The sequence below is a fragment of the Balaenoptera musculus genome, chromosome 3 (genome assembly GCF_009873245.2).
Source record: "Balaenoptera musculus isolate JJ_BM4_2016_0621 chromosome 3, mBalMus1.pri.v3, whole genome shotgun sequence".
Classification (NCBI taxonomy): domain Eukaryota; kingdom Metazoa; phylum Chordata; class Mammalia; order Artiodactyla; family Balaenopteridae; genus Balaenoptera; species Balaenoptera musculus.
In genome coordinates this window covers 164129832-164144370 of record NC_045787.1, presented here as the reverse complement: position 1 = coordinate 164144370, position 14539 = coordinate 164129832, and the positions used below count along the sequence as shown (strand labels likewise).

Here is a 14539-nt window from a genome sequence, read left to right as displayed (position 1 = left end):
GGCCTCCCTGGTGGCGCAGTGGTTGAGAATCCACCTGCCAATGCAGGGGACACGGGTTCGAGCCCTGGTCCAGGAAGATCCCACATGCTGAGGAGCAACTAAGCCCGTGTGCCACAACTACTGAGCCTGTGGTCTAGAGCCTGCGAGCCATAACTACTGAAGCCCGCGCTCCTAGAGCCCGTGCTCCTCAACAAGAGAAGCCACCGCAATGAGAAGCCCGCGCACCGCAACGAAGAGGAGCCCCCGCTCACCGCAACTAGAGTAAAGCCCGCGCACAGCAACGAAGACCCAACGCAGCCAAAAATTAATTAATTAATCAATTAATTAATTAATTTAAAAAATAAAGTGGAGAAACTTGGCAGGTACCTCCAAGGGATCCGTTAACATTGGTAGTGATGGAACTAATTGAGAAAGACGCATCACTTCTTTGGTATTTCTGCCAAAATTGCATAACCTGAATTTAATCATGAGGAAACATCAGACAAACCCATGTTGAAGGACATTCTACCAAATTACTGACCTATATTTTTCCAAAATGTCAAGGTCATGAAAGACAAAGAAAGGTTCAGCAACTGTTCTGATTGAAGGAAACTAAAAAGACAGCTGAATGCAAAAAGTGAGCTGGGATTTTCTTCTGCTATAAAGGTCGGTAACGGGACAATTGGTGAAATCTCATTAAAGTTTGTAGATTTGCTGATTATGATAATTTTACTGAGGTTATGTAAGAGAATGCCTTGTCCTTAGGAAACACAGTGACGTATTTAGGTAGATGTATGTGTGAATAGATAGATAAACAGGCAGACAGGAGCCTGGACTGCGGCTAAGTGGGCATCGTCCTTCTTACCCAGGATCAATTCTCTCTGAAACACTTATATATGAGAGAGAAGTTAATTTCTCTTATTTAAGTTACTAATATTTTGTGTTTTCTGTCATTAGCAGCAGAATATCATTGATATCATTATTAAAAGAAATAGTCCAAAAATCATAAAGTGATGTATGGAAGCTACAATGTCATTCACAATGATAGTCGTGGAAGACGGGAATTTTTGTTGAAATGGCAGCATCACACCAAGTGAATTCAGCTGCTCAGAAGCTGCAGAAACTAGAGATATGGAATCTAGAATTGTGCAGTCAGTACTGTAGCCAATGGCCACACGTGGCTATTTACGCTGAAATTAAAGTTAAAATTCAGCTTCACCCTGGCCACATTTCACGTGCTAAATGGCCACAGAAAGTTCTCCTAGACAGCACTGCTCTAGATTAAGGAGTCTAGAATGTTTCTCAGAATATGGTCCCAAGATGACGCTTTTTCTTTTCTTTTCTTTTTTTTTAATATTTATTATTCATTTTGGCTGTGCCGGGTCTTAGTTGCAGCACACGGGATCTTCGCTGCGGCATGCAGGATCTTTTGGTTGTGGCATGCATGCGGGATCTAGTTCCCCAACCAGGGATCGAACCTGGACTCCCTGCATTGGGAGCTCGGAGTCTTACCCGCTGGACCACCGGGGAAGTCCCAGGATGATGCTTTTTTTTCTAATCACTGGCAGGGCTCGATGAAAAACATACATCGCTAGGGTCACCCCAGACCTATTTAATCAGAATCTCTGACTGGGGAGCGTAAGAATCTGCATGTTAACAGGTTCTCCCAGGTGATTCTGATGCTCCCTAATAGCCAACAGCCTCTGTAGGGAAAAAAGGAGGTGAAAGTCATCTTGCATCCCTACAGGTTGGTCCATTCCATTCTAGGCTCTGAGATTTGAGAGATATTAGCAAATCAGTTCTTCAGACCGCCATATTGAGGAGAATGAGATGTGATTTGGTCTTCAATCAAGGACTGCCTGAAAAAAAGAAAAAGAAAAAAAAAAAAGGGAATTCCCTGGCGGTCCAGTGGTTAGGACTCCATGCTACCACTGCAGGGGGCCCGGGTTCGATCCCTGGCTGGGGAACTAAGAGCCACAAGCTGAGTGGTGCAGCCAAAAAAAAAAAAAGACTGCCTGGGTTCAAATCCAGACCCCTCCACTCACATGCTCCGTGACCTTGGGCACATTACTTGACCTCTCTGTGCCTCAGTTTCTTTCTCGGTCAGAGTGCCTATAATAATGCCTTCCGGGCTTCCCTGGTGGTGCAGTGGTTGAGAGTCTGCCTGCCAATGCAGGGGACGCGGGTTCGAGCCCTGGTCTGGGAAGATCCCACATGCCGCGGAGCAACTCGGCCCGTGAGCCACAATTACTGAGCCTGCGCGTCTGGAGCCTGTGCTCGGCAACGAGAGGCCGCGATGGTGAGAGGCCCGCGCACCGCGATGAAGAGTGGCCCCCGCTTGCCACAACTAGAGAAAGCCCTCGCACAGAAACGAAGACCCAACACAGCCATACATACATACATAAATAAAAAGAATGTAAGCAGACAAGAATAGCATTAAAAAAATAATAATAATAATGCCTTCCCTGCAGAATACAGTACCCCAAAACTGTTGCTTCTCCTATTTTATTTTCTTCAGAGCACTTAACATTCACCCATTTGCTTTGGCTTTCATTCATTCAACATTTATTGAGCACCTACTGTAAGCTGGCCACTGTCCTGAGCACTGAGGCCATTCAGTGAGCAAGATAGACAAAAACTCCTGCTGTCTGGCATTTAGAATGGGACTGCATTCTAAAGGGGAAATAGAAAATAAACAAGACAGGTACTTCCCTGGCGGTCCAGTGGTTAAGACTCTGCGCTTCCAATGCGGGGGGCATGGGTTTGATCCCTGGTTGGGGAACTAAGATCCCACATGCCGTGCAGCACGGCCAAAAATATAATAATAATAATAATAGTAAAATGGACAAGATAAAGAAGCAAAACGTGTTGCATATTAGCGAGTAGCAAGGGAGGTAGATAGGATAAAAAAAAAATTGTGTTCATGGCCAGAGGCCTCACCCAGGGTGTGATATTTGAATACAGACTTGAAGGAGGAGAGAAGAGTCACAAAGATGTCTGCAGGAAGATCATTCCCAGCAGAGGGAACAGCAGGTGCTAAGGTCCTTTGGTGGGAACGTGCCAAGTACCATGAAAGATGCTAGAGACGGTGGTGAATAGGATGCCGTCCTATCTGCAAGGTGTTCATATTTTAATTAGGAAAAAAATTAAATAAAAAAGGGACTTCCCTGGCGGTCCAGTGGTTAAGACTCTGTGCTTCCAATGCAGGGGACGCAGGTTCGATCCCTGGTCGGGGAACTAAGATCCCGCTTGCTGCGTGGTGCAGCCAAAAAAAAAAAAAAGTAAATATTTTAATTAGGGAGAAGTAGACCGATGTACATTACACCGCCAGGTGGTAAGAAGGTGAGGGGCTAGATAGAGGGAAGAAGGTGGTCAGGGCAGGCTTCTCTGAGGAGGTGGCATTTGAGCGGATGCCTGAAGGAGCAGGTGAAGGAAGCATGTGGGTATTTGGGGGAAATTTATTGACTCTGGCCTGGCCTGTGCTTCTTCCTCCTCGCAATCCCAGCGAGGGCTCAGGTTTCCAGAGGTTGTCTTTGAATGGCTGGAGGAAGGGGAATTCCGATGGGGGGTGTGGGTCTCAGCTTCTAGCCACCGTCTGCCCCACTCCTTCTCGTTTCCACTGGCTGCCCTAGCTTTGCGCTGGTGTTGCTGGGCGGAGCTTCAGCTTGAGGGCCTGTGTTCCCCATCAAAGCTCCAGATCTATCTTCAAAGGAGCCGCTGGGCCCTGTGCCTGTGGGCAAAGGAGGGAGTGTCACTCTGGAGCCGAGCTAGGGACCCACCTTTCAGCTGCATCCCAGCTGGGCATATCCTGGATCCTGCTGATGCTGGTGGAGGCTGGCAGCCCACACTCCTCACTCCTTCCATGGCAAAGAGGGGTTTGAGGATCTTTTCTCTGGCCCAGTGGTGGAGCTGGCAGGATCTAGAGTCAGCCCGCCTGAGTTCAAATCCAGACAGGCACTGCCCCAACCTGCTGTGTGACCCTGAGCCGCTCACTTAACTTCTCTGAACCCACATCTCCATAAAAGCAGTTTATAGTAACTCCAGCCTCCTGAGGATTCTGTCTTCCTGCCTGGAAAGTGCTTGAGGAAGGTGGGCCATTCCTTTGGGGAACACTGTGCTTTAGAGGGGTATCTGGGCCCATGTGTCCCAAGACCATCTCTCCAGCTCCCCAGGAGGGATGTGTACTGGGGATGAAGAAGGGGGGGCCCCCCCCACCCCCAGCCAGGCTCTCTCTTTGAAGGATAGCACGGAGGTCCTGGGCCTAATTAATCACTGGGAGGGGCCAGATAACTGCCCTAGGGAGAAAGTCAGTGTTGACCCTGTTTTCTCAGAAGCCACTGCAATCCTGTCTCTGGCTGGGCCAGGGCTGGGGGCACCGAGGAAAGGCTGGCAAAGGATGAATTGTCTGAGCAGTAGCCACCCTCCCCTGTCCCCTCCACCCCCAGCCACAGGATGCTAACGGGGGCACCACCACCTTAAGCCTAAAAAGACAACCACCACCAGACAGAGACATTGAACCGTTTATTGGCCTGGGTCTCAGGCATGAGGGGCATCTGGGGAGCTGTATGAGGGGAGACAAGCCCCCAACTGGCTCCTTGCCCCCACAAAGATCCCCTCTCCCAGCCTTTGCAGTCATGAGAAATCACTTTGAGGCGTGAAGTTTCCTTTTCCAGGTGAGCTGCACCCCAGCTCTCAAGTGGGGATATAAGCAAGGAATTACAAAGGAGTCTGTGCGGGGACCAGACCCCTCTTTGGCAGCTTCAACACAGACGTGAGGAGACAAGATAGCATCCACTCTGGGGAAACAGGGTGAGCAGAAGGGATCACAGACATCACACACACAGACACACACAGACACTGACAGACACACATAAATATACGTTTGTACCGCAATGTCCCTTCCATCTGTCCACAGAACTTAGCAAAGTCCTTCTGAAGCGGGCAATAGGAGGGCATCCCACAATTGTCCTCGGCACCCCTACCCGCATGCTCCGTTCAATACAACCTGAAAGGAGGCACAGCGGGCTCAAGGCTGCCCTGCCTTATGAGATCTGGTACCTCGGCTGGGTCTGGAGGTGAGAGAGTTTGGGGGTGGTTGTTTTTTGGGGGTCTGGGGCCCTGTACCAACAGCTCCCCTAGAACTTTCTCCAATTCCACCCTGCCCCACTGGGAGGCCCAGAGCCCTCTTCAGGCCCCCAGACCGGTTTTTCCAGCCCTGGGTGATTCCTCTGTGCCCCAAATAGTGCAATCGGCCAATGAGGTCTGAGAATGGGGGTTAGTTCCCCACCGCCACGTGGTTTCCTGGCATCTCACTCACAGAGTCAGAAGAAAGGGAAGAAGTTGCCAAAGTGGCAGCTGGTGAAATTTGGGGAAGCTGTGGATTTGAGCCCCGCGACTGTTAGCCAGGGCCGCCCAAAACGGTCAGGGAGGAGGTCTCCAGCCCCTCAGGGCAGTGGTTCTAGGGAAGTGGCCTCTGAGGTGGCCAAGAGAAGGTGGCAAGGGGGCTAAATTCAGAGAGGGGAGTCAGGCACAGGGCGGAGGGTCAGACTGCCCCTGCGCTGTGCTCCTCTCGAGCACCTGCCTGCTGTCACCCGGGCTCTTTCCAGGTCTGCCCCCCGCCCGGCCCTCCCCACGATCCAGTTCCGAAGAGGTCACTCCAGCCACCTCGCTGGCCTCCAGGACCCGGCTGCAGCTGTGCCATCCAACCGGTCAGTGCCTCAGTCAGCCATCCCAGGTGTGAAATATCTTCAGCATCACCCAGGTCTATGGAATGGGGGCATCTTGCTTGGCAGCCCCATGTCTCTGTCCCAGGGCACCCGGTGCCTCTCCATGGAGCCCTCTGCTGCGGTGGCCTGGTTGTCAGCCCACTCGCCCCTCAGACCATCGTGTTGCCCTCCAGAAACGTGGGCGACGTGGGCATGTGTGTGCCCCTCTCCAGGGAGCTGGAGCTGCGGAGAGGCAGGAGGCGGTGGCCCGGGGTCCCGTCCCGCCCCCCTTGCACCCCTGCTGCCCGCCGCCAGCACTGCAGCGGCCGTAATACCTCCCGCCTCAGGTCCCGGCTGCGCCATGTGTAGATGACAGGGTTGAGCAGTGAGTTGAGGGTGGCAAAGGCAAAGAAGTAATGGGCCTGGTAGAGGACAGGGCAGGCCCGGACAGGACAGGCATAGTCCAGGAGGAGGATGCTAAAGGCGGGCAGCCAGCAGAAGATGAAGACGCCCAGCACGATGGTGACCGTCTTGAGCAGGGCCAGTGTCTGCGGGCCAGCCACATCGGCCTGGCTGGAGCGGACCACACAGTAGATGCGGATGTACAGGGCTACGATGGCTGATAAGATGACCGAGAAGATGGTCACCACGCAGAGGACGTAGGGCTTGGCGTAGAGCGGCAGGACGGTGGAGCAGGCCTCCAGGTGGCCCAGGCAGTTCCAGCCAAGGATGGGCAGGCCGCCGAGAACCAGCGAGATGAGCCACGAGGCCGCGATGAGCAGCAGCATGCGGCAGCTCTTGTCACTGCCGTAGAGCTTGACCTTGGCGATGGCCACGTGCCGCTCGATGGCGATGGCCAGGAGGCTGAAGACAGAGGCGGAGAGCGTGATGAAGGCAGAGCCCTCACGGGCGAACCACTGCACGGGTGTCAGCCCCAGTGTGACAGAGCCCGAGAGCAAAGTATTGGCTATGAAGGCCACGCCCGCCAGCAGGTCTGAGGCAGCCAGATTGCCCAGGAACAGGTACATGGCCGAGTGGAACTTGCTGTTGCGGGCAACCGCGATGAGCACCAGCAGGTTTTCCACCACGATGGCGCAACAGAGGACGATGATGAGGGCTGAGGCCACCTGGCGGGAGGGCGTCTCCTTCGTGTCCAGATTCTCCTTGGTGTAATTATAGTGTTCCTTGACCTTGCTGGAACTTAGGTACTCTGAGTACACGTTGCCCATGGTGGGGCTTAGTAGCCGGCTGGGGCCATGGGGCTGTCAGAGCTGCAGAGAGAAAAGACGGATAGACAGGTCAGTGCCGTGGCTGCTGCCTGGGTTGACTCTGGACGGCTGTGGTTCAAGTCCCAACTCTGTCACACGAAGTCAGAATCATCGTCATCTCTGCTTTACAAATGGGAAACCGGAGAGGTCAATTCACTTTCCCAAAGCCTCAAAGCTAGTCAGTGGCAGAGCCTCAGAGACCCACTCCAAAGCCTCTATAACCTCTAGGCTACAGTGTCTTTCAAAGGAACAGAAGCTCCCCCAAAGGGCACGAAAGACACAAAATGGACTTCCGGAAGCCTTACCCACCTACCCAGAGAGGGAGTCTTAGCCAGGACCTGGAGGGATTGTCTCATTTCTTGAAAACACGGGAGCCTCGGGCCTCATGCCACCTGCCAACCTGGGTCAGTGAGATGCTCTCGCTGATAGCACCATCCTCTGCTCATTACCACCCACTGCCCTGGATTTCAGGCTGGGTCTAAGCCTAGAGGCCATACGTGTTCCCAAGATAAGGTCTTGGGGAGACACCTGAGGTTTGAGCATCACAGAGGTCACGTCATCTTCAAGGACTCAGACCTTGCAGGCAATCCAAGGTTCAACCCCACTCCACCTCTGACATGCTGTGGGATATTGTGCCAAGTCACTCAACACTTGGCCTCTAAGTCTCAATGGCCTCATCTGTGCAGTGGGGAGAAGAAAGCCCACTTCAGAGGGGTGATGGGAAAATCCTGTTGAACGATACACGAGGCACCCGTAGCATACAGCAGGCACTCAATAAATATTAGCTAATATTATTAGCTTCCCTCTTCCTGCCACACCCACAGCTAGGGACTAGGTGTTCTCTTCCCAATCTTTTGGTAAGGGATGTTGAGTGAGCCAGCCAGGCAAGATTCCCAACAGCCTGTTCTCATCAGCACCATCTAGCCCTGCCCTGGGACAGGGGGTCCTAGCAGGGTGGGCAGGGCGCTGGCACCCCCCTCCCCAGCCAAGATGAAATCCAGATGTGAGGCCCTTGGAACAAACAGGGTTGAGTCCCGGCTCCCCAGTCACATCCGGTGCAGGGAGGCTGGGAGGGGGTGATGGGATGGGGGAGCCACAGGAGACCCGTCTGGGAGGTCCTGGCTGGGAGGATGGGGCAGCTGTGCGAAGCCATGTGAGTGGTGAGGGGGCGTGAAGCCCCGCGGGGAGGGGGAAACGGTATTCGGTATTCGCTTTCATGAAAGCCTGAGTCACCCCTCTCTCAAGGAAAACTGAGCCGTGGGGGGAAGGGCTGGGAAGATGGGCGTGGGCAGAGAGGGTGAGAGGCCGACTTCATGGCCTCCCCCCAGCTTGGTAGTTGGCGGGGGGGGGGGGGGGTCTCAGAGGAGCTGGTGCAGTGTTCGCCTTTCACGAGGGGCACAGGGGAGCCAGGAGGAAGCTCCAGACCAGCCTTTAGTTCAGCGGGGGGGGCCGTGGGAAGAGACCTCCCCAGGTCCCTGGAAACACGCCTAGCAAGGACCACGTGCACGCCAGGAGCGCCAGGAGCACCGTTCCAGAAAAGGCTGGTTAGGCCGGTTCCCAGTGAGCTTGGGAGTGATGAGGGGCTTCCGGGGTCGTCCAGCCATCTCAGTCCCGGACACCCCCTCAGAGAGGGTGCCCTGGCTCCTGGCCCGATAGAGACAGCTGCTGCCCCTGGGCGAAGGGACATCCGTCCTAGTTTGGGAACAGAGAAGGGCTTGTGCACATCCTCAGGGACTGTCGCCCCGCCCAGATCGCCACACAGAGGCTCCTTGTTCCCCTGCCGGACGGGCCCCAGTCGCCCCGATGCCCTCTGCCCGTTGCAGCCGGCTTGGCCCAAGTCTGGGCCTTACCAGACCGGCCGTCGGGCCAGAAACAGCCCGCGCCCTGATTGGCTCATTTTCAATTCCAGGGCATTGAGCAATTCGCCTATTGGCCTGAGCTTTCCATCCTCGACATTCGATTGGCCCAGTTGGGGGCGCTCTATGGCTAGCACTACTGATCTGGTCCTTTACAGGCGGTTGGAGCTCACTTCTTTCCAGGACATTATTAAGACTGTGTGGATGTCCCCGGGGAGAGTTTGAACCACAGCCTGACCGCTGGGTCACCCCGACCAGACGCCCCCAGGCTGCCCTGGCCTACTGCCCCTCCTGGGGATCATAATTGAGAATCAAGGACCCATCGCAGGTCTGGGAAGCACACTTGCTGGTGGGCTAGGAGCCCAGGGTGTGTCCCAAGGCCTCCCCCTCCACCGCCGCTCAGACCCCTCTCTTGTCTGGCAGCCAAGAGAAAGATTTATGGCCGCTTCCTAGATAAATAAGAAATGGTTTCAGGACTTCCCTGGTGGCGCAGTGGTTAAGAATCCGCCTGCCAATGCAGGGGACACAGGTTTGAGCCCTGGTCCAGGAAGATCCCACATGCTGCGGAGCGACTAAGCCCATGCACCACAACTACTGAGCCTGCGCTCTAGAGCCCGCGAGCCACAACTACTGAGCCCGTGTGCCACAACTACTGAAGCCTGTGCGCCTAGAGCCCGTGCTCCCCAACAAGAGAAGCCACCATAATGAGAAGCCTGTGCACCGCAACGAAGAGTAGCCCCACTCGCCGCAACTAGAGAAAGCCCGCGCGCAGCAACAAAGACCCAACGCAGCCAAAAATTAAATAAATAAATAAATTTATAAAAAAAAAAAAGAAAGAAAAATGTTTTCAGCCCTGTACCCCAGGGACTGACCAAAATGTCTGTCTTCTTCCCTGAGGGGAAGATCCTCACTTCGGGCAGCCTCAGGAGGGGTGGTTATTAGAGAAGGGGAATCTGAGGCCCACAATGTCTCCGTCTTCTCCACTAGGACCTTGCTTAAGGCAGGTTCATGCTTCCCAGAAAGAGGAAGCAGGGTCTGGAGGTTGGGGCTGGCACAGTCACCCCCAGGCAGACACAGGCCTTTCCTGCTTCCCCTCCCTGTGTCAAGCTCCCAGGCCTGGCTAACATAGGACCTGACTCCCTCCCAGATGCTCAGTAGCATCCCTGGGCTCAGCATTGGGGAATGGCCAGGCCTGAAATGGAGCAAGAGGGACAAGTGACAGGGTTTGGAGGGAAGGGAAGTGAGACAGACCAAGACTGTTCAGGGGGAGATTAGGAGAGTAGAAGGCAAGAGGAAGCCTCAGTGGCTTCCAGGAGCCCCTCCCCCAAGTTCCATGGAGGCAGGCCCTGTGGTTACTGTTCCCCTGGGCACTCCCTGGTCCCATGCCCCATGCCCTAGGGCAGCCCCCTAGGCTTGGTTTCCCCTCAGTTGCCCTCTACACTGCCATGCTCCATGCAGCATCCAGGGGGAGCTTTTAAATTTATAGCTCCAATATGTCACTCCTCAGCTCCAAATTCTTCCATGGCTCCCCACTACCTAAAATGGCCTGGCCCCTGCCCACCTCCCCTCCTCCCACTCTCCCCCAGGGTCAGTCCACTCCAACCACACTGGTCTCCGACGTGTCAGCCCCGTTCTTACCTCAGAGCTTTTGCCTCTGCTGTTTCTCCACCTGGCATGGCCTTCCCACAAAGCCCTGAACGACTGTCTCCCCATCTTTCAGATTTCTGTTTGGTGGCCTCCTCTAACCAGCAAGCTATCCTAGCCGCCTTCCCTAGGCCCTTTCTACCACAGCATCTTTTTATTATATTCACAGCACTTGCCAATTTCAGCAATAATGATTGTATTTCTTGTTTTCTGTCTGTTTCCAGGGTAGAATGTGTGTCAGAGGACAGCAACTAAGTCTGTTTTCACTCCCTGGAATGATGCCTGGCATACAGAAAGCGCTCAGAAAACGTGGAGGATGGATGGATGGATGGATGGATGGGTGGGTGGATGGATGGATGGGTGGATGGATGGATGGGTGGGTGGATGGATGGATGGGTGGATGCATGACCAAACGAACGAGGCCCCAGTGGGCCCCCGAGGGCGGAGGCTCCTAAACTCAGCCCAGGCCCAAACAACAGCAAGGGAGGCTGGAGACGCCCCTGGTCCGCTGGGAGGCCACCCCCACCAAGCGAAGCCCAGCTGGGCGTCTCCTTGGAGACGGCGCCACGACCCGCCCCCGCCCTTGGGCTGCAGTCTCGGCCTCCTTATCTGGCGGTGGAATGCACGGTATCCACACTCGCTGCCTCTGGGGCCGCGCCTCCTCTCTCCCGCGACAGACACACGCGGGTGACCCACACATCTCCAAGTGGGGGTGGGGGGCTCCTCTGCGTCCAGCCAGGGGCCCAGCCTCGATATTCCCAGAGGACTGGGGAGAGGTGGGGAGAGATCCCAGCAGCAGCTGCACCGCGAATGCGGCACGCGTGTCGCACCACGCGGGGGACCGTGGGCTCAGCGCGTGGCGCCCAGAGCATCCGATTAGGGCACAGTCGGGAGAGGGGATGGAAATCCCCGGGTGAGTCAACTCGTGCCAGAGGAGTGGGCGAGGTTCCCACGCTTGGCTGGGCCCGGAACCACGCGGGGTCCGCACCACGGGTGCCCTCACCCCCCCCCCCCGGGTCCCAGGGGAAAGAAGAGACGCCGGAGCCACGCAGTCAGGTTCACTTTCCTTCCAGAACAAAGCCACGACCCCGCGGGGGGACTGGAAGAGACGAACTACTCGGGGAAACTGAGGCAGAGGACCAGATGTGGAGGAGGTGGGCAACTGCCTTCCTCTGGGGCCCCGCCCCTTGGCCTGGAGGTACTGCGGCGCGCGGCACCTTTCGCCTTCGCCCAGCCGGAGTCAGCAAAGAGGGGAGTCCTCCCCTCCCCCATACACACTCCCCAAACCCCCGGTCCGGGGGCACGCCATCCAGCCTCCCAGTCTCAGGCCGAAAGCGCTCGGATTCCGCCTTCTCCTCGGGGCCAACTTCCTGCCGCTGGAGAAGGCGGGGAGCTCAGTCTGGGGGTTCGCGGCTGAGGCAGTGGGGCCTCCTGGGGTCGTGGAGAGGGCGCACGATGACCACTCCCTCGGTGCAGCAGGAGCACGGGCGGCGCGTGCGCGCCCGCGACGCCCCCGACCCCTGGCCCGCGCCCCTAGCTCCGATCCCGCGACCTCCGGGGACCAGGGCCCTCCCTTTCTGCTTCCCCCTCGCCACGCACGCTCACCTGGCTAGGCCGACCCGGGTCCTTGCCCTGGCCGGAGGGGCTTTGGCGTCTGCGTCCCCGGGACGGCCGCGGCTAGGGCTGGGACTGCCCGCCGGGCTCCTCTGCGTCCCGGGGCTGGGGACCGGGGACGGAGGGGGACCGGGAGAGGCGCCGCCTCGGCCCCCACTTGCCCCGCCCTATCTCCGCCTCCTTTCCGGCGGCGGCAGCAGCAATGAATTCCAGATGTGGCCTGCCCAGCGGGGCGCGCGCGAGGGCGGGCGGGGAGGAGGCGGGCGGGGAGGAGGCGCGCGGGGTCCCTTTGTCCGCACCCCCACCTCCAGCCCTGCCCCTCCCAGCCCCCACCCGTGAGAAGCGGTCGGCGCATGACGTCACGCAGCCCCGTGCTGTCCAGTCGCTTCTGGCCAGGTGACCTCAACCTGAAACGACTGTCTTGGATTGCAGATGTACTCTTGGCCCATCCCTGGGAGCCTGGAATTGGAGGAGCGCGTGGAATCCCCTTTACTCAGCGAGGAGCCACGAAGCACCTACTGAGTGTCAACACAACAAATAGGCATTAAGTGCCCACTGTGTGTTCATCCAACAAATAAGCAAGTTCCTACTGTGTGCCAGGCCCTGCCTCAAAGAATGGATTGGTTTTTGCCTTGATAAGGCCCCAGAATTCAGGCGCTGGCCCCTCTGCCCTAGAAGACTGGGAGCACCCAGAAGCTTCCACTGCCTCTGTCAATCGATTGCTCTCGCTGTGGTTGACCAGCAGGCCCAGGTTGAGTCCTGCCTTTCAAGTTTTGAGGCCCAATCTTCTATCCACTTCTTCTTCTTTTTTTTTTTTTTTTTTTCTGTGGCACGAGGGATCTTAGTTCCCCGACTGGGATGGAAACCGTGCCCCCTGCAATGGAAGCGTGGAGTCTTAACCACTGGACTGCCAGGGAAGTCCTATCCAGTTGTTTAGTTTCCCTCTTTTCCTCACTCATCTTTTCCTGGGCATATCTGGGTGCCTGGCTGCAGAGATGAAGCACACCTTCATTCATGGAACTTATGTTCAGGAGGGTACTGTTTGTGAAGATGAATACATAATCTGCTTATATGTTTACTTACCACATACAGTAAGCACCTGCTATGTGCCAGATACCATACTAAAAGGCTGGAGGTAGATCAGGAAACAAAACAGATAAAACTCCCTGTTCCAATGGAGTTGATGTTCTACTGTATGTGCTCAGAATATCCAGAATATTGCAAGAAGAAGAAACTGATAAATTTCCTGGGTGAGGAACTGAAAGATAGGGGACAGGGGAGAGGAGGGAGGTAGCTTTCACTCTGTGAATCCTTTTGCACCTTTTGACTTTTGTAACATGTGCCCTATTCCAACAATAAATTAAATTGAAAGTTAGACTGCTTGATACCCAGACAGTGCAAGAAAAAGGAGGGAGAGGGTATTATCTATCTTCTCCCTATCTATTTTTTTTTTTTTTTTGCGGCACCACGTGGCTTGTGGGATCTTAGTTCCCCAACCAGGGATTGAACCCGGGCCCTCAGCAGTGAGAGCGTGGAGTCCTAACCACTGGACCACCAGGGAATTCCCTATATGTATATGATACTTCAGTGAAGAGTGTTGAAAAGCAAAATGACAAAAAAGTGTATCTGCACTCCCATGTTCATTGCAGCATTATTCACAATAGCCAAGGTATGGAACCTAAGTGTCTGTCAACAGATGAATGGATGAAGATGTGAGATAGATATATATATGTGTATATATATATATGTATGTATATATACATACACACATATCTATACATATACACACACACAATGGAATATTATTCAGCCATGAGAAAGGAAGTCCTGTCATTTTCAACAACATGGATGAAACTTGAGGGCCTTATGCTAAGTGAAAAGAGTCAGACAGAGAAAAACAAATACCACATGGTATCACTTTTATGTGGAATTAAAAAAGAAAAAGTCAAACTTACAGAAACAGAGAGTAGGAAAAGTGGTTGCCAGGGGCTGTGGTGGGTGGGGAAATAGGGAGAGATTAGTAAAAGGGTGCAAACTTTCAGTTATAATAAGGTCTGGGGATCTAATTTACAGCATGGTGACTACAGTTGGTAATACTGTATCAAACAATTGGAACTTCTGAGAGAGTAGAACTTAAATGCTCTCACATCCACAATGAAAAGATAAATATGCGAGGTGAAGGATGTGTTCATTAACTAGATGGGGGGAATCCTTTCACAATGTATACATATATCCAATCACCTGTATGTACACTTTAAATATCTTACAATTTTACATGTCAGGGATACCTCAGAAAAGCTAAAAATTTTTAAAAAATTGTGGATGCTTAAATCCCAGACAATGCAAACAATTTAAAAAAAGGGAGAAGTTCAGCACACTCTTCTGTATGCATATTATACTCCATAAACAGTGTTGAAAACAAAACTTTGAAAAAGGAAATTAAAGTCGATCCGTTTATGCCTATTAAAAAGTA

The 14539-nt window shown here is 54.2% G+C and overlaps 1 protein-coding gene across 2 annotated transcripts; it reads right to left on the bottom strand.

Annotated features, from left to right (window-relative positions):
* Positions 1-3460: 3460 nt before the first annotated feature.
* On the bottom strand, positions 3461-12230 carry S1PR2 (sphingosine-1-phosphate receptor 2). 2 transcript variants are annotated; one of them, XR_005019468.1, is made up of 3 exons: positions 12058-12230; positions 5644-6955; positions 3461-3709 (listed from the first exon to the last, which is right to left on the bottom strand). XR_005019468.1 is itself a non-coding variant. In XM_036849033.1 (2 exons), exon 2 carries the CDS (start codon positions 6911-6913, stop codon positions 5855-5857), a length of 1059 nt encoding a protein of 352 aa, XP_036704928.1. In that variant the 5' UTR covers positions 6914-6955; positions 12058-12230; the 3' UTR covers positions 4488-5854. The 2 variants fall into 2 exon arrangements, 1 of the variants encoding a protein (XP_036704928.1); XM_036849033.1 differs by lacking the exon at positions 3461-3709 and having other exon boundaries at positions 4488-6955.
* Positions 12231-14539: the final 2309 nt, after the last annotated feature.

Bases quoted from the DNA above. Each gene is read 5' to 3' on its own strand.
- S1PR2 (XM_036849033.1), bottom strand. From the start codon at position 6,913: ATGGGCAACGTGTACTCAGAGTACCTAAGTTCCAGCAAGGTCAAGGAA.